Source organism: Naegleria gruberi, assembly GCF_000004985.1.
Source record: "Naegleria gruberi genomic scaffold NAEGRscaffold_1, whole genome shotgun sequence".
Taxonomy (NCBI): domain Eukaryota; phylum Heterolobosea; class Eutetramitea; order Acrasida; family Naegleriidae; genus Naegleria; species Naegleria gruberi.
This window is the reverse complement of record NW_003163326.1, coordinates 537,523-556,823: the sequence shown is the minus strand read 5'-3', so window position 1 is coordinate 556,823 and position 19,301 is coordinate 537,523. Positions and strand designations below refer to the sequence as shown.

The 19,301-nt window shown below is 31.4% G+C and overlaps 4 protein-coding genes across 4 annotated transcripts; 1 reads left to right on the top strand and 3 right to left on the bottom strand.

Moving 5' to 3' along the window:
- Window positions 1–913: 913 nt before the first annotated feature.
- NAEGRDRAFT_77735 (uncharacterized protein) lies at window positions 914–4,176 on the bottom strand. Its single transcript, XM_002683080.1, has 2 exons — window positions 4,114–4,176; window positions 914–4,067 (listed from the first exon to the last, which is right to left on the bottom strand). The coding sequence occupies exons 1-2, from the start codon at window positions 4,132–4,134 to the stop codon at window positions 933–935; spliced, it is 3,156 nt and encodes a 1,051-aa protein (XP_002683126.1). The 5' UTR covers window positions 4,135–4,176; the 3' UTR covers window positions 914–932.
- A 185-nt stretch (window positions 4,177–4,361) lies between these two features.
- On the top strand, window positions 4,362–5,876 carry NAEGRDRAFT_61296 (uncharacterized protein; the record flags this gene model as incomplete). Its single annotated transcript, XM_002683409.1, has 1 exon — window positions 4,362–5,876. One exon carries the CDS (start codon window positions 4,362–4,364, stop codon window positions 5,874–5,876), a length of 1,515 nt encoding a protein of 504 aa, XP_002683455.1.
- A 184-nt stretch (window positions 5,877–6,060) lies between these two features.
- On the bottom strand, window positions 6,061–6,892 carry NAEGRDRAFT_77734 (uncharacterized protein; the record flags this gene model as incomplete). Its single annotated transcript, XM_002683079.1, has 2 exons — window positions 6,061–6,439; window positions 6,482–6,892. The coding sequence occupies 2 exons, from the start codon at window positions 6,890–6,892 to the stop codon at window positions 6,125–6,127; spliced, it is 726 nt and encodes a 241-aa protein (XP_002683125.1). The 3' UTR covers window positions 6,061–6,124.
- A 3,180-nt stretch (window positions 6,893–10,072) lies between these two features.
- On the bottom strand, window positions 10,073–13,083 carry NAEGRDRAFT_77733 (dynamin). The gene is made up of 7 exons (XM_002683078.1): window positions 12,672–13,083; window positions 11,669–12,628; window positions 11,450–11,628; window positions 11,239–11,405; window positions 10,829–11,045; window positions 10,562–10,788; window positions 10,073–10,477 (listed from the first exon to the last, which is right to left on the bottom strand). The coding sequence occupies exons 1-7, from the start codon at window positions 13,049–13,051 to the stop codon at window positions 10,127–10,129; spliced, it is 2,481 nt and encodes an 826-aa protein (XP_002683124.1). The 5' UTR covers window positions 13,052–13,083; the 3' UTR covers window positions 10,073–10,126.
- Window positions 13,084–19,301: the final 6,218 nt, after the last annotated feature.

Below are 19,301 nucleotides of genomic sequence, written 5' to 3'. Positions count from 1 at the left end.
TTGATGATTTGGAGAAATATCTGTTGGTTATAATACTATTTTTTCAGCAGCGGTCAACTAATGGTGTGATGTATTTTTGTTTTGATTATTGTCGTCACCGATTTTCCCATTACTTCATCACCTATCACACCAATTCACCAAAGACAAAGAATTGTAGTTTTTATTAATTTTCGAATTGAAATACGGATTCTTCAAGCGTGAGAGAACAATTCCACGCATTTCGTTTCCCTCCTTTTTCCGAGAATGTATTTAAGATTTGATCATACAAAAAAAATGAAATTAAGCATTACCTTCCTTCTCATTTCATTGTTTGTAGATTTGCTGTGTAATGCAATAGGTCCTTCTCTGATTACAAATTCATATGCTTATTATGCAATATTAGGAGTTCATGTTGCTTCACTTGTTTCTCATGCTGTTATTGTCTACATCATTATTTCAAGAACTCTTATGTTTACATCGGGTCTTATATTTCAAGCTTTTTTCAAATTGGTTAAATTTTTAATATTGGCCTATATTTTTCATATCTGCCTTATTGGAGGAGCATCAGTATTTAAGATTGTAAGTGGAATTTTTTGGATGAAATTAACGAACTTGGAATAAGTATGAATTTACGAGAAATGCTGCAGATCCAACACTGGTATGGGATTCTCCAGGTTATTGGATTGTTTTTTTAATTCAACAGCTGTTTTCTTTAGTCTTCTATACAGTGATGATTCGAACCGGAATGTCACTAATGTCTGCAAAACTCTTTTTCCCAACCAATGTTAATTAACTCAATAATTTTTACGATGACTGAATAATTGGACTTTTTGTGATCAAAGCAACTCATAGTTTTGAGTTAAGGGATTGACTTTAGCTATTAGCAAATATTCAAACCTTCCCTGCCACGAACGAAATTATGTTATGATTAAATAGTAATAATTATAAATAATTTATTTTTCCCATTCAACACCAAATGAAGGATCCATTGGTTGAGCTCTGGTAGCTCTCTTCAAAGGATCTGGATATGTTTGAGAAAGTGAATAAATTTCAACTTCAATATCTCCAAAGCAAGCCTTAATAAGGTTAATATTTGAGTTGAGAAGTTCAAATTCATTAAATGGCAACTCTGTGCTCAAAGCCGAATCACCATCCTTTTTGTATTGTTCCTTCTTGAGGGCTACAAAAGGCATTGGCTTGAACTTCATAAATTCCTTAAGCTCTTGAGAAATAACCTTCATAGCGGCATCTTCCTTTTCCTTATCATGGAAAGATTCTTTGTGCTTTGAAAGAATTTCCAAACTCTTAATTTGCCAATCCAAATACTTGTCAGCAACATAAATATAAGCCTTAAGAGCCTTCTTCTTGGCCTTGGATTCCTTTTGGAAAGATTGACGGAATTTGTGGAGAGCATCTTTAAGATATTCATCACTAAGCAAGAGTGATTCATCAGCAGCTGGTACTACAGGCCATTTAGTGTTAACAATTGATCCGTCCTTCTTAAGATATTCCTTCCAAATATGTTCAGTACAGTGAGGAAGTACAGGTGAAAGAATAATACTTTGGAGTTCAATAAATCTCAAAATAAGCTTCTTGTGCAATTTGATAGAATCTCTCTTCATAGTTTCAATATACTTAGAAAGAGCATCTTGCATTGAAACCCAAACAGTCTTGAAAACTTCCTTATAAACCATAGCCTCGTAGTGTTTCTTTGATTCAGTAACATACAAATTCATCTTGGCATCAAAGATCTTGTCAGCAAAGAGGTATTCACTTTCTTCATCTCTCATATCACCCTTGGTGAGTGTCTCTTCTATCCATTCCAAGAAGGTATTGAGCTTGAGAACAGCACTGTTGGCATTATTTTGCTCAAAGTTAGCATCATCGTGAGTATCACCACTGTCACAAAGAGCAAGTCTAGTAGCATCAGCGCCATACATTTCGATAACACCTTGCAAAGTCAAAAAGTTACCAGCTTGCTTACTCATCTTTTCACCGTTTACCATAACATAACCGTTAGCAAAAATAGATCCTGGCATTTGATCTGGGAAGATAGCAGCATGGTTATAAAGGAACATGGTCAAATGGTTCTTAATCAAATCCTTACCACTGACACGCAAATCAACAGGATACCAGTATTGGAATTCCTTTCTCAATGAATCCAATACTTCTTGGTTAATTCCATTGGTTGAAGTGAGAGGCTTACCATGGAAGATGTAACTCCAAATATCGTCAGTCAATTGCTCTGGTTTAACACCTGCTGGACTTTGACCAGATCCATCCAAAACTCCACCTTGCAAAAGATGAGCAACAGTATAGTATGCCATGTAAATTGTAGAATCGCTCAATGATTCAATCAAGAATTGTTCATCCCATGGGAGCTTAGTACCAAGACCATATGATCTTGAACATCCCCATTCTTTCAACCATTCCACTGTTGATTCAAGTTCATTGATAGTGGCAGAGTTATAGACATGGAATTTAGTCTTAAGATGATTCATTACAACATTCTTCCATTCTTCTTCACCGTAGGCCAAATACCATTGATCAGTCAAACTGACAACACATCTGTCACCTGATCTACTGATAACTTCCTTGTCTGGTTCAGCATATGGAACAGCCATTCCTTCATCTAGTAATTTTTGACGAATTCTGTTCTTTGTGTCCTTAACTGACATTCCCTTGAATTCACCTTCCATTACAAATACACCCTTACTAAATCCGAGAAGATAAGCTTCATCCTTAGCTTTTTCCAAACCATCCTTATCGTTTTGAGATTTAATCTTGTATTTTTCACAGAGAGCTGGAGCACACAAAGTACCATACTCTGGAACTTCAATAATTGGAATAGGATCATGAAGATATTCTTCTTTGATGTTGAATTTTGTTCTGAGATCAGCCTTGTTCTTCAAATCTTGAAGAGCTGCAAAATCAGCAGGTGCATCACTAGGCACAGATGTGACAACACCAGTTGTTTTTCTTGTAGAAATTGACATCATTGGCAAAACATGGATAGTTTTGAGTGGAGACATTGGTGCATCAACAGCAGCTCCCATCAAATCAGCTCCCAAAAATTTGGCAAGTTGAACTACTTCACCAGGTCTTGGACTCAATTCTTGCCAAGCAAGATTTCTGGCAGCTCTTGCAGTACAAATTATAACTTCACCATTATTAGTTTCAAAAGCGCCATATTCTCCATCAGGCAAAAGCCAACAATTTGTTTGTCCAAACATTGTCTCTGGACGCAAAGTGGCAGCTCCCAAATAAACTCTCTTATCTTGCAAGTGTTCCAAAACCTTTGGGTATGGTTTTTGCAAGAACAATTTTACAACTGTATATTCTTGTGGCTTAGCACCTTCACCAACAGCTCTATCGTGGTCTGCACAAAGTTGGTTATCCTTTGGAGAGAAAATGCTGTAACGTTTACCAAAACTAATTCTTCCTTGTTCTTTCAATTGGTTAAATTGCCAACGAATGAAAGAATCATAATACGGATTCAAATCTGTTGTGATAAAACTACGACGGAAATCACAAGCAACTCCAAACCTTTGAAGATCCTTCTTGGCAAGTGGTGGGAAATATTCCAACCAATATTTGGCATCAGCAAATTTAGCAATATCTTCATCTGACAATCCGTTCTTTCTCATAATATTCCATTGATATTCACCAGTTTTAACTTCAGCAGATTCATCCTCAACTTTTTCGTCATCATCTGTTTTTTTAACTTGAACATCTGGGAATTTAGGTGGATTTCCAAAATCTTCAATTTCTCTCTTCAATCTATCAGCACAAGCAGCAATTGGCATACCTGTACAGTGGAACCCGAATGGGAACAAAACATTCTTTCCCAAAAGTCTTTGGAAACGAGTTTGGAATTCAGCTTTTGTCATAGAGAAAGCGTGACCCAAGTGGAGTCTACCGTTCATGTATGGATATGGGAAAGTAGCAAAGAATTTTTCCTTGTTTTCCAAATCGCTGGCCGAAGATTCATAAATGTGATTATCTTCCCATTCTTGTTGATATTTCTTCTCAATATCAATCAAGAAGTCTCTCTTGGCTGTACCTTTTGCTTGTTGTACCTTGGTTTCCTGGTGTGATCTAATAAATATTAAAATAAAAATTGTTGATAATTACCTTTGCTTCGGTTGTGCTCATTTTTTTAATTCAAATTTTATTATCTATTTTTTACGGAGAGATGGTTATTATTTATTGAGACTCTTTTAAAATTCTAAAAATATTCAGTTTAAAAATCTAAATAAAACCCATCTCTAAAATTAACTATGCAAATTTAGAAAACCACCTTCAAATTTTTCTTGACTTCTTTTTCTATCTAAATTATTTGGCTTTTGAAATTTTTTATTTATTTTTCTCGATTTTAAAAAATGTTAAATTTTGCAGCAGGTGTTGAACCACTACCATCCCGCATTATTTTGTGGAGTGATACATATCTAGAACACGAAAAAGCCAACCATCATGATATTATTAAAAATCATCCTTTCAATTACAGAATGGAAATAGTGTTAAATCATAGTACAGAAAGTATTGTCAATTATTCCGACGCACTCGAGTCAGAAATTAAAGACGAAAAAAACAATCAAATCATCCAACAATTATTGGATACTTGTACAAAATTTAAAGAAAATTCTGCCATCTATATTTGTTCAAATATTCAACCAATTGATATTATAACCTTTGTTCAAGATGAAATTCTCAACAAGAGTGATGATTACTTGATTTATTGTCATACCTTAGGAGCAAATTCCGATTCCATGAGCTCCAACCAAATGGCAATTTATCCAACATTTAACAAATCTGAAAATAGTGAAAGAATTCATCATTTACGATTTAGATTTGACAAGGATACTTTATTAGAAATGGGATTACAGAGAACTGAGAAAAATAAGACAAACTCTAAAAAAACAAGCGCCAACTCTGCTCAATTCGAAAGTGATACCTACTCTACAGTTTCTTATGATCTGCCATTCAAAAACAATTCTAAACAATACGAAAGATTGAAATGGGCCTTAAATAGGGAAGAGCTTAATCCTATTCATTGCTACTTTGGTATTTATAGTATTCAAAATAATTGTTGGATTAGTCTTGATAATTTCGAAGAGTACATGAACTCTAACGAGTCAAAAATCAAAAAGATTTCTGGAAAAGAATTTTTTAATGTTAGAGTTTTAAAAGAGGAAAATCTATTGCTTCCACAAGTAGGCATATCCCTTACAGAAGTTCTCAGTAACAAGTCAACCAGTAGCTCCTCTAGTTCAAGTACCACAGAACCTTCTCAATCATATAATGCCATGAATGAGAATTCTGATGAAGAAGAAGATGTTGATGAAGAGGAGGATTACATCAACACTGACTTTTTTACAAAGGTTCAAACTGTTGAAGAAGAAAAAGAATTGGTAAAACAACAAACAGCCAAAGCTCTCCTTAACTGTGTTGGTTTATTGAGTGGTGGAATGGCAAATGATTTTATTGGATCTTATAATAAGGATCAACAACCAATTAATGACTCAGCAGAGGAAATAATTAGCCAAAAAAATTCATTGCTCTTCTCAAATTCTCTTACAGAGGAAGTGTCTTTTTCAAGAGTCGATCAAACCTTTATTATCAAATTGGAAGGTATTCTTCCTCCTTTATTCATTGACAATATTTTTGAGAAAATTTGGAAAAATATGACTGTAAATGATAAATGTTACAACCTGATGTTGGTAACTGGTATGGAAGATTCAGTGGTGAGTTGGAAAGATTTTAATCATACCTATTCGATTAGTGGTGAAAATGATTATTTATACGTTATCTTCCCTCCAAGAAAATGTACAAACGAACAACTGGTTACCCCAAATTGGCTACTCCAAATTTTGAACCAACAAGACGAGCTCTCGTAAATAAATTTCAATTTTGCTTAAAAAACAATTCACAAGATCAGTAATTTGAGATTCCAGTAGCTTATCTTCAATGTATTTCAGTTGTCCCTACGCTACATTTGTATACATCATTTCATTGCTAGAGGATAGGTGTTAGGATTATTAAAAAACTTTAATTTTCTTTAACAATAAAAAATTGTGGGTTAAAAAATAATTTAATCGAGGAGTTTATTTATTATTGAGGAATAGATTGTGTGGAGGTTTTTGTCTTAGTCGTGGTGACTCTTTGTCATTTCAAGTGCATACAACATTTGGTCGGCAGAATAGTCAATCTTGTTGACTGCAAAAATAGCCAAAATGACACAAACAATAGTAAAGACCCAAACCCACAATTGCATTTGATAATCAGCACGTTCAAAGTCAGTAATCACAGTGACGTTTGTACTATTGGTGGTAGTATTGTTAATATCATAAACAGACAAGAGTAATCTTTGGGCAGGTGTCATTACTTGGAGATTCTTTTCCAAATTCAAAACAACAACTTCGGATCTTTCTGGAGCCAACTTCATTTCATTGTCAACATTCTATTGAATGCGTAAGAAATATCCACAACAATTTAAACTTACTTCAACATGGGTAACAACAACAATACCAGATTGGATAGTAGCAAAATTAATTTCCTTCAAAGATGAGACGGTAGTAACAACATCATTTTCAAACAAGTTTTGAATCTTCTTGATAATAACATCATTGACTTCGTTAGATTTTGATGGAGAAAGGACAATACCAACTAATGGTCTTTCAAAGAGATCCAATGAAGAAATTGATTCCAATTTTGATGGATATCCCTTCAAAACGGAGCCTAAATGTTGAACAAGACCGCCAATAGTGCTTGCTGGATTATTGAATTTAATTTCTCTCTTGTTCTTTAAGTTTTGAATGTAGTTTCTATTTTCTCCAATGGCGTTGACCATCAAAACGGTAGCTAAAAGGGCCACCAATACGAGTAAAATGGTGGAGGATGGGAAGGTTTTCATTTTTTTCGAAATTAAAAATTAAAATATTAATAATTTTTCGGGTATGATTTCTAATAGAGGTTTTCCGGATGCAAACTCCGAGAGATTTTAAAATACATTGTTTTAAAACAATTGATTAAATTAACTGTTGTTTAAAATTTATTTTGTGGTATGTATTTTGTAAATTGTTGTACACAATTTTAAAAAATATGTCTCAATCTTCCAATCATTCTTCGTCCAGTAATGGTGGTAGAACAAATTCTCAGAATTACATTGTAGGATTGGTTGGTGATGTGATGAAAAAATCAATATCTTCCGATTCATCAGGATCAATAGGAATTACTATTCAATCGTCCTTGTTGGAAGAACTTTCTCAACAATGTATTGTTTGTATGAATTATTTAATGGAAAATTGTCCCATTAATTGGACAGATGCACAAACTAACCATCAACTTACTGACTCCCAAAAAAATGGAGAAATGAAATATTTATTATATATATTTGGAAATATTCAAAGATTGCTTGATAATAGTAAATTGGAATCGAATAATACAGAAAAGAAACAAGTTATACTCAATATTCTTGCAAGTTTTTTTAAATATTGTGTGGATCAAGTTAAATATGTAGAAAAGTTTAATACAGCATACAACTCTAACCCACTCACTATGAGCAAGTTACTTTATCATATGAAAATTCTAATTTTATTTTTAAAATATGAAACTCATGAATTTCACAAATATTTAACAGAATATGACATTTCATTTTACTCTAATTATCTCTACAAGACATCAATTAAATTTTTAACTAATTATCACAGTATTACAAAATTAGTTGGAATTTGTTTACATATTCTTTCTCACTGCTGTAAATTTTTGCAAAATCAAAATGATATAGATACTATATTTAGTGTATTTTGTACTTATTTAATTTATAAAATTAAAGATATTATATCTTTTAGATATGATAATCAAATTACAGGAGAGAAGATTGTTTCTGGAAATAGGGACCTTTTTGAAGATCTTATCAAATCAACTGGTACACTTTTTATATATGGAAAATTAACTGATGAAAAGAAGCAAAAATTATTAACATCAATTCTTAAAATGGAACAACACATAATAGCTAATAAGGATGTTGCAAAGATTATTTCAACCAATGTTCACAACCACGTCTCCATAAGATTAATTGATTTTATTCTTAAATTTTGCTCTACAATATATATATTTATTTCTCAACTATCCGAACAATTAAACAATACAGAAACGATTGGAACTTTCCTTGTCAACTTTTCACAGGATGGTTTTACTAAACTAGTTGCCCTAGTGGCCTATTTTCAGCATAACAAATTAATTAATTCCTCCCTTTCTAAAAATCTATTGGAAGAAATTTGGAAAATTGTACAATCTCAAATAATTAACAATGTCGAAAATACATTGTCAACAGTTTATTCACTTATTGCAGTTCAAGTTGCTTCTCATTTAAGTTTATTCAAACATTTCGATATTTTCATTGACAGACTACTAAACCATTCACTAAAGGAGAGGCTTTATATGATTCCCACTCTAGTGTCTGCTTTAAAACATGATTTATCAATTACAGATTTGAAGGCATTATTTTCAGAATATCAAAAGTCAAGTCTCTACTCTTATATTTATCTATTAATTAATAACCTTGTAATGATTATCTCCATCTCTCATTCCAAATATATTCAAACAATGTATGATATGGTCAGTATGCTAAGTCAATCATTTTCAAAATCTTTTAGCAAACCAAAGAAGGATAGAATTATTGAAGATCTAGTATCAATGGAAGAATTGAAATTTCATTTAAAAAATATATCTAGTTCACTGTTGATATTTATTTTAAAGATATACACAGACAACACAAAATTATTCAACAATATACGGCAAAATCTCTCATTAATGGAGAAGAATAAGAATATTACTCACGAGGATATTATTTTAATATTAAAAATACTTGCAAGCACTGAATTTATGAAAGATCTGGATTCAGTTTCAATGTACACCATATTTTTAAAGAAAATAATACAATATCATCCGCAAACTATTGAACAATTTATATTCTCTGATACAACAATCAAGACTTTGGGAGATTCACTCTTTTTAAAGAGTTATCAAAATAATATGGTGTATCTATCAACAGTTTATTTTTATTTGGGATTCTTTAGTCTAATACTTCAGAGTAAGCAATTTTCTAATGAAAATTTGTTTAAAAATCAGCTTGTTCCCTTCATGTTTAATTGTCTCATTCACAATAATAAGCAAATAGTTCAACAAGCTCACCAACTATTCATTACCTTCTTTATGGATGGATACAAGATTAGCAACCTTATTCTACCTTATTATTTAAAACTTGTCATACAAGAGGATAAGCAAAAGTCGTCGAATCAACTCCAACAATTATTTTGTAGTACCTTTCATTTAATTCTAAACTACCTACACGACAACATCTTGATAGACTTTACACTCAGACAAATTGAGCAATTAATCTTGAGGAGTGAAATATCTAATCAAAAAAAGCTCGTAAAGCAATTAATAATCCTTCTTTTCAATTGTACACAAACAATTGACCATTCTCATCTCAAAGAGCTTTTTTCTATCCTTAGAAGAGTTATTTCTCAATGCACGGACCAAGAGGATAAGAATGGAATTCCTCTTGTTTCTCTTTTGAGAGATTTTTACCAAATTGTACACTCATGTATGGACTACACAAGGAGAGACGATTGTGTTCAGCTCTATTTAGAATTTAGTAAAGGATTAGTATAGGTTCTTAATTAAAACTTGAATTTTTTATTGAAGATGATGGAAGGAGGTAGGCAGTTGAAGATTAGGATCGGATCTAATGATGATGTATGTTATATTGGGCATTTATAACAAGTCAGGATCATATGAAATCACAGTCTCGGCGTTGGAATTTTCTAATGTTTTAAATTTTAATGACGTGATGATAATTTAATTATTACTTACCAGCACCAAAGAATGATCCTAAAAATTTCGACACAGGTTCACTAACATAAGGAGCAACACCAACAACAGCACAGCCTAAAATAAAGTACACGAGTTTTCTCTTCATTTCATTGTGGGCCTTTCTTTTTGGTGGAGGTTGAGGCTTTCCCTTTCCGAATGGTGAAAACATTTTTTATTCAAATTTAAAAATATAATTTAATCAACAACGTTCAATCAATTTAAAAAATATTTTACATCAACATATTTATAATCAATATTCAAATAATATTTAAATTTTCTTATTTTTTACATCATTGAGAGCATCTTGTGCTTTGAGTAAGGTGGTTAACATCTTTTCTGTTCTCTTTCTCTTTTGAGCCATTACCTCATTTTCTTTCAAAAGCTCCTCATAAAGCTCTACTCTATACAAGTTCCTTACCAACTCACTTTGCATATTAATCTTGGATTTGGAAACAAGGAAATGAATAATTGCTTTAGGTACGCTATCTGATACTGAAGTTCTAACAATTTCAAAATAATGTTGCAAAAGTGTTTTGATTGTTTCAGTCTCCTTAGTTTCACGTTCCTCAAAATTACTCAAGAAGGCAGCATTTGGATTTTGTTGTGGGATATTGTAATCCTTTTTTAAAATGACATTCATCGATTATGTGTAAATAAAAAAGAAAGGTTAGTAAAAATGATAATGTGTTAGTAAAATGCAAACCTCATAATTGTTTTGACCATAATACTCATTATATTGTTGCACTTCATTTGGCGGACTGTTTAAAATTTGAGGGGGTTGATTAACAACTTGTGGAGGCTGTTGTGGCTGAGGAGGTTGTCTTGATTTAGAATTCTTCTTTGGGAGAGAAACATTGACTTCAACTTCTTTGTTGGAATTGAGAGAAACACTACCAGTCATATTATCAAAAAATGAATTGTCATTGTTTCCTATTAAAGGTTAAGAAATATAATCTCTAAAGAAACTTACCAGAAGGTTTATCCTTGGAATCCTTGTGCATACCAAAAAAGTTGAAAATACGTCCTGTTACACCATGGGACTCTTTTTGCGACTCTTTATGGGAAGAGGAAGTGCTTGATCCTGTTCCCTTCAAACTATTTTTGATAGTAATTTGGTTTGGATTTTTTGGTGGTGGATAGGTTTCAACTTGCTCCCATTCCCCGTCTTCAGGTTGTTGTTCTTCAATCTGAGATTATTAAAAAATAATTGTTAGTATGAATTGTAATTAAATAATTGTGGAAACATAGTGTTTTGAGGTATTGGTATAACAACAGTCCGCCAAATAAGTCATTCAATCAAATTATTATGGTCAAGCAATGGTGAGATGAAAAATTAATGTATGTGTGTAAAGTGTCGGTGTTTCTTTGTTAGATACTCACTTGTTGTGGTGGTTGTTGGGCAACTTGTTGATTAATTGTTGGTGGTCTTCTTCCTTGTTGTTGTGGTTGTTGAGGTGGATAGCCTTGTTGTTGATTGATGTTTGGATGCATTGGTTGTTGAGGTGGGTAACCTTGTTGTTGATATCCTTGTTGTGGTAGAGGAGGCTCTAGTTTTGCATGTCATGTGAAAAAAATGCAATAGACAACTTACGTTTTTGTTCACCTAAAACGCCTACAACCTTATTGTTACTGAAAAAGTCTGGATGATTAGTGTTGATATATGCCAATTCAATTCTAATAATGTTACTAATAAATTCTTTCAATGGATCAGAATACTTTCTTAGCAAATCAACAACAAATTCATGGGTCCTACTTTTAAGATTTGGGAATCTTTACCTTTGGTAAGTAAAGGTATGTAATTAAAACCTACCTTGCCAACACTCTTTCACAATGTTCCTCAATTCCAAACAACTCTTCTAAAACGTCATCTACACAATTTAGACTTGGTGTTTCCAAGAGTTTTACCTGTCTTTTCACAAGCATTTCGAATGCAGCTTCCGGAATAAAGAGAGATGTTCTTGGGCCTTTAGCATTTCTGATAGCTGTTCTAATATCAAAATCAGTCAAATTTTCACATGCATCAATTTCGGAGAGGACAGGATAAAACTTGTTTGTAAAAATATAGTTGATTCTTGCTCCTCCAAATAATTCAGATGTTGAAACCTCAGCATTTCTACCATCAATAGTCTCTACATATTCAGTTGAAAACTCTGTAAGTTTTTGTAAAACCATTCCTCCACTACTCATAGAACTTTCATCAAGTGGGACACCATATTCTGCCAAACGCATCTGAGCTTGTTGAATAAGAATGGATACCTTATTCTTCAACTCTGGCAATACTTCCTTAATGTGGTTCAATAAAATTCTTTTCAAGGTTCTTGCCAAGTGAGCTGTGCCCATACGATCAGCAATTGGTTTATATGCTGGATGATTTTGGAAGTAGCGTTCTTCGTCTTTCAATGCATCACGAATTGATTTGTTCATATTAATATCATTTTGTGATCTATTAACAACACCAATATATCCTAATCTAAGAGGAAGTACTTCTCCTCTTATAATGTCTGTACAGTCGGTCCCTTGATCCATGATATCAACTTTGGTCAACACACCCAAAGTACGACTTCCTGTTTTATCTACTTCCTTTGCTAATTTGAGAGCGTCAGAGTTTGCAAGATCAGTGTTTGCAGCGGTAACAGCAAGAATCAAACAATTAGGTTTGTTAATATAGTTCATAATCATATTTCTTATTTGAATTTCGATATCTTTAGGTTGGTCACCAATGGCAACTTTTGTGATACCTGGAAGATCTACTAATGTCAAATCCAAAACACTATTCGGAATAATTAGTTTAAGAAAATGATTAAAACACTCACTTTGGGCTGAAAATTTTCAAATTAATTGGTTTTTCCGAAATATTCTTGTTTGAACCAGTTAATCTATCTGTTTCTCTAACAATTTCATTCTTGATTTCTGCAAAATCGTTAAACTTTTTGTTTGGCACGTGCAAAAATTCTCCCCATTCTTCTTCGTTTTTTACATTAATTAATTGCAAAACAAGAGGTCTTCTTGTAACAATGCCTGAGCCACGAGGGAGAAAGTCTCGTCCTACAATGGTTTCCAAAACTGATGATTTACCGGAACTTTGACTACCAACAACAGCTATTTGAGGAAGATCAATTTGTGCAAGATCATTCAAACCAATATTTGAAAAAACATCTTGTAAACGATTAATAACAGGAATTAATTCATCCATCTTTTGTGGTTGGTGATGAATGGATATTGTTGGAGATTTTTTTTTTAAAATAAAAATATTATTTTATTATTTATTATTGGACGTGATGATTGGACAAAACTAGAGTCTAATTGGAAGGGAATGCCGAAATAGAAAGGTGGAAAGATAAATAATAACTCAACGATAAAAATGACCAAGTGTGCGAAATATCAGAAATACCATTCACCATCATTTACAACTTGATTTTGAAATTTAATGGGCTTGTGAATTCAAAAACCTTTGTAATACATTTAATAATATTATTGTCAAAAGTATTAAAGAGGTGTTTTTGAATTTTGGTGTTTGTTGTTTAAAGTTTGAATGGTTATTTTAGACTTCCGTAAAAAGTTTTACTAAAAGGCGCCTTTTTTACAAGTATAATTAATTACTTCTGAAAAAACCCTAAGTGCCTTCAAACCTCTAAACTCACTCTCTTTCTTAACTATATGCTTTTCCACCAATTCCTTAGAGATCCAAGGTTTTTAAATGTCACCATCCTAGTTTTGATGGATTTTTTACATCAATCAAGAAATCTTTTGAAAGCTCTGGTCTTTTAGGCCTCAACTTTTCTTAGCATGATGCGATGGAAAATCTGTTATCCAAATCCCACACGACTCCTCCGCCAAACAAAATCCATTTACTTTGTATTACCATTGTAAATACAATCGTTAATATATATATTTTGAAAATTACAATTCTTTTTCTCTAAATAATTCGATAATACAAAAGTGTAGGCAAAACATATAGACAATGAAAATAAAATGGTAATACTAAGATTTGTATTATTGATATCCTCAAAAATATCATCCCACTCCTCCAACATTTCTAATGATTTTTTAGTTTTGATTTTACTATTTGTAAAGTGTTGGTAGATTGTTTCGTTTTTAAATCCACATCATCATACATATAAAATGCATGATGAATTAATTTTAAATATTTGTATAAGGCTTGGTTTGTTTTTCCTTTTTTAATTATTTCAATTCTCTAAGTAATTCATGTAAACACTTTCTTCAATACACTTTCGAATTAAACATCACCAACTTGGTTTTCTTTGAAAACTATTTATGATTGTTTATAACTAGTACAGGCATGCTTTTGTCTAATTCGTAAAGGAGAGATATTGAAAAGGTAAACGTTGGTTGTGTATTGCTGTATTTGAACGATTATTCCAGAATATATGGTCAAAATATTAGGTTCTATTATCTTTCACCGATTAATTTTATCAATTAGTTAATTAATAACATCTCCACTAATTACTGAGTTTGTTATTATTTAGAAAAATAGTATCAAACTTTCCAACAATAAAACAATATTGTGTGGAATATGGTTTTCAAATTTTATTCTCTTAAGAACAAATTGTTGTCTCGTATAAATTGAAATTTTTAATTCTCAAACAAATAATAATAACATTATTTTATTATTTTGTGTTTTTATTGGATTTCTAATTTATGGTTTTTTGAATTGATTAGATGGTTTAATGGGCTAGTAGTTGCAACTATTAGAAGGAGAGTATATTAATATCCAATATCTATCCCAAACCGCTTTTTTTGGATATGGCTTTTTAAAAAGGACAATCTGGTTGAATTTTTGGCTTGGCTTTTTGGATAAATCTCTGTTTTTAAATCCACAAAATAATAAAATAATAAATTAAGACAAATAGATTAAAAGTTCAAAGATTGAGACACCACTTAACTATCCCACTAATCCATTGTTGTCTTATAATAATAACAAGTACTTTTTGTAATTGCTGTCAATAATATCCAACTAGAATCTCCATACTGATTACACTTACTGATGATGACAAAAAGAACACCTCAACAACGAGTGTACTATAATATCCAAAATTCCTCTCTAACCGTAAATTTTAAATAAACACAAATCATATAAAATTGTAAAAAACTAAAAATCCAAATTTATAGGTTTATCAACAACATAAAGTGTCGTTTCTGAAATACTGTAGATCTAAATTCGAGTTTGAATATAATTTTTGTATATTTTTACAATTTATTTTGTTGTGATATGAGAATTGATTTGGGGTATTTTATTGTTTTGATAAATTATTGGGTGAATATATGTGAACAAAAATTATATTTATCTATGTTAGAAAAATCATTTCTCTTTTATTCTTCATCATACTCCTCATCATGTTTTTTACTTATCTCTTTATCAAATCCCATTCTCACTACATCCTTTTCATCATAATTCCTCGCAAATTCATTTATCTATTCAGATTAAATTTTTTACCCCTTAAAAGTGATTTTCTATTCTTCATTTTACTTGAGTTTTTCGATGATTTCTTCTTAAAAACTGTGTTTCATTTTTTTCTGTCTACAGATTTCACATATTATAAACAACAAAAGGTTTAGCATTTGCTATTACAATGTCTGATAATGTGATAATGTGTGTCGTTTGTTGCCTGTTTGAATTGGCAGTAATTAAAATAGAAATTTATTAGTATTTCAATGAAAAATACGAATTTTCATACATGTGGTGGATATGTTTGTCAAACATCAATTAAAATATATATATATGTGTATATATATATATTTCAAATATCATCATTTTACTACTTTCAGCTTTTAATGTTAAAAACATAAATAAATTTCCGGTGTTTATTACAACTAGGTAGAACTGAACTACTAAAATACGTTTCTGTCAATAGAAAATTCAGATGATCTATTAATTGCTTTCAAAATCAATCACTAATCGCCTTGGCATTAGCAGTGCTTTAAATTTAAAAAATTAAATAAACACACAAATCATATATAAAATTGTTAGAATTTTCACATATTTGATTAAAAAACCAGCTCAACAAATGATCCTATCTTTTCTTGATAGTGATATCCACTACCAAACAATACTACAAAAGCTATCCAAATGAAAATGTCATTTGACCTCACCAAATTAGATATGATCAAATGAAATCCAATAAAATAATAAATTATTAAAAAATTATTGACTTACTAAATCCGAAATTTCTATTGAAATGTACCATTTTTGCAAATGAGAAATTTGTTAGTTGACACTTATTTTATTGTTTTTACAATAAACCTACATAAGCTTAACGCTTACTGCGATTTTGGTGGTGTGATTGATGTTGCTTATGTAAAGATTGATTGAAGCTATAGAGAATTAGTTATCAAGTTTTCAGATATTTCAGTATTTTTTGTTTTTATGGTTTTTAAGGTTTTTTGAATTGATTAGATGGTTTTTTGGGCTAGTAGTTGCAACTATTAGAAGTATTAGTGTTTTTAAACTCACAAAATAATAAAATAATAAAATAAGACAAATGAATTAAAAGCTCAAGGATTGAGATACCAACGAGTGAATCAACCTTGGAACCTGCTTTAAAGGATATAAATCTTTGAAGTATTAGAGTTTATATATTATACAAAAGTTGATTAATGATATCCTCAATCATTATTATTATTCTTGCGAATTAATCTACTCGCGTGTAATAGAATAAACTTAGTATTTCAGAAACGACATCTTATTTTGTTGTTGATAAAATTATAAAATAAGTAATTGCAATTAACGTACTAGTAGAAATAGAAGAATTAGTGTTGAAGGAGGGGATGGAAAATCCTAAAGCCAAATCTCACGTTTTGGAGGAGGATGGGAAGGATTATTTTTTAATAAACAATGAATCTTTTTCTAAAATCTTTCAAAAGATGGAACCGATAATCCAGGATTGCACTTCCAATTTTTAATGGAACAATTTCAAACGTTAATAAATAAAGAGAAACATCACCACAACCAATCAACCCAAAAGAAAAAGTTCTATTGTCCAATTCGTGATGATTACTTTACTCTCCCCTCAAATTGTAAAATATCTAATGCTACAAAGAGCTATGATTTACTAGAAAATCCACTCTCAGGAATTGGTAAAGATGCTAAAGAATTAAAATCAAGACTTGTATCTATGTTTATGGAAAAAGATGACATCTTACTTTTGCAAATAAGTACTCGTGTGATGTTGGTAAGAGCTAGAAGATTTGACAAACAAAAACAATTACAACTTTGCTCAGAAACAAGTTAATTATCTTCCCAAATACTTTCTCAATTTAATGAATCAGAAGATATTAATTTAAATGATGAACTGATAATATTGAAACAAGGTAAATTGTATGCACTAAGCCGCAGCGATAAGCTTTCAGAGTATCGAGTATTGCTTAGAACTTTTGCTGTTAACTAAGAAACTTACCAATTATCAGACATTACAAGAAATTTCACAATTTATTACGAAGAACTAGATTGTTTTTCGGTTAAAGCAAGTGTAAACAACAATAATTAAGTAATTTTTAAAAAATCCTTGTGTTGAATCTATCGGATAATCCGGATCCAGGATTCACGTTTTTATTGGAATCTTGGATCCGACTGATCCGCGTGGGATTTGGATCGAGGATTTTCCATCCCCTCTGTCTGAGTCAGTTTGAGGAGAAATCTTGAGCTGCTTGAAGATAATTGGTCAACTTTAAGAATACAATGACGTAAAAAGCAACAGACAATTTATTGCATCACAATAAAAAGCTTATATGGTTTTAGAAATGTTTTTTTTTTGATGTTTTTTGTACTTTCTGTCAAGTTGATAAAGTATAAACAATTCAAAAGAATGAAGCCTTAAGGTTTTCTGGAACAGGTTTGACAAATAATGTACACATTTATATTTAATCATCATCATTAACTCAAGATCAATTAATAGTTAACCAATATTCTCAGATTTTCTTTTTTTGATTTCTTAGTACAACTCTTTTTTAATAGACTTTCTTTTTTTCATTTTTTTCTTTAGTAGACTTCCAGAAAAAGTTTTGCTAAAAGTCGACTTTTTTAAGGTACTTTCACGCTAATTTGCAAAAAGGCGCCTAAAAGGTGCCTAAAAGGTGCCTTTTTTACCTAAAAACTACTTGAAACACATCCAAAGTTTGTTCAAGAAAATCTTGAGCAACTTTCAAACTGTTTTCAAACAATTCCTCAAGAATGATTAATTACTTCTCAACTCTCAAAACGTTCAAGTATTTGCTGAAAAAACCCCAAGGGCCCTCAAACTTCTGAACTCACTCTCTTTCTTAACTATATCCTTTTCCAAAAAATCCACCAATTCCTTAAGAGATCCAAGGTTTTTGAATGTCACCATCTCGGGTCACTGTAGTTTTGATGGATTTTTTTACATCAATCACGAAATCTTTTGAAAGCTCTGGTCTTTTGAGCTCCTCAACTTTTCTTGGCATGATGATTTGATGATTGTTTTCTTTTTGATAAGGTTCAGGTTTTTTCTCTTTCTGGGTGGAGTGATGTTCAAATCAGATCTTCCTCTTCTGGATTTTTAATTGTTTCACACTTTTTTCTTGTTCCTGTTTTATGCTTAATTCAGAATATGGTGTTTCATTAAGATTTTCTTCCACTTCCTCAACATCTTCCGTTCCATCAACAATAGAATCAGCAAGATTAGGGAACCTTTCAACTTCAGCAAATGCAGTAAAGAAAATGTTGACATCAGGAAAAAGAAAGCTTCAATAAATGTGCAGGAAAGGTTTAAACATTTCTTGAATTATGCTCAAACAAATTTCAAAAATTGCTCAAACATTTTTCAAACCACTTTTTTAAAAAGGCGCCTTTTTATTTCTTTTTGACTTTTCCGGAAGTCTAGTATTGCTTTTTCAATGTCTAATGGTCTTTTGTGGCCTGTTTTATAATTAAAGTTTAAGTAGAGTATAAATAATGAGTAATTTTGAATATCTTAATTTTCCTTGGTGGATCTTGTATTTCCTTTAATGAATAGCAAAACTGGTGTGAGTTTTGATTTTAACAAGGGATGCATGTTTGGTAATTAAAGTAGTTTGTGATGGAGTAAAGAGTATTGGAGAAGCAAAGTACTTGTGTTTGGAACTAGAGTTTAGATATTGGATGAGTTTTGAATTTGACATAATAAGGTTGAGTGTATTTTTCTTATTGTCAGAATATTCTAGTAATTTAATAAAAGAGGTTGTCATATTATTTACGGAGTAGATAGAAATTGAAGTTGATTTCTTATTGGCAGTTGATTGTGTTGGGATTTGTTGTTTGATGATCATTCTCCAAATTAAATTTCCAATAATAAACGACATCATGCAGCCATTTGAATTGGGAGCAAAATCAAACACTGCCCACAAGCCATCTGGAAGAATTTTGTGGGATTATTTAATATTTAAAAAAAAATGTCATCACAAACATCCATAAAGGAGCTCTTTGAACT

Coding starts and splice junctions, on each gene's coding strand:
- NAEGRDRAFT_77735 (XM_002683080.1), bottom strand. CDS start 4,134: ATGAGCACAACCGAAGCAAAG. Junction 4,068..4,113: donor TGAGCACAACCGAAGCAAAG/GTAATTATCAAC, acceptor AGATCACACCAG/GAAACCAAGGTACAACAAGC.
- NAEGRDRAFT_77733 (XM_002683078.1), bottom strand. CDS start 13,051: ATGGATGAATTAATTCCTGTTATTAATCGTTTACAAGATGTTTTTTCA. Junction 11,629..11,668: donor TGTGAAAGAGTGTTGGCAAG/GTAGGTTTTAAT, acceptor CCAAAGGTAAAG/ATTCCCAAATCTTAAAAGTA. Junction 10,478..10,561: donor ATGGTCAAAACAATTATGAG/GTTTGCATTTTA, acceptor ATTTTAAAAAAG/GATTACAATATCCCACAACA.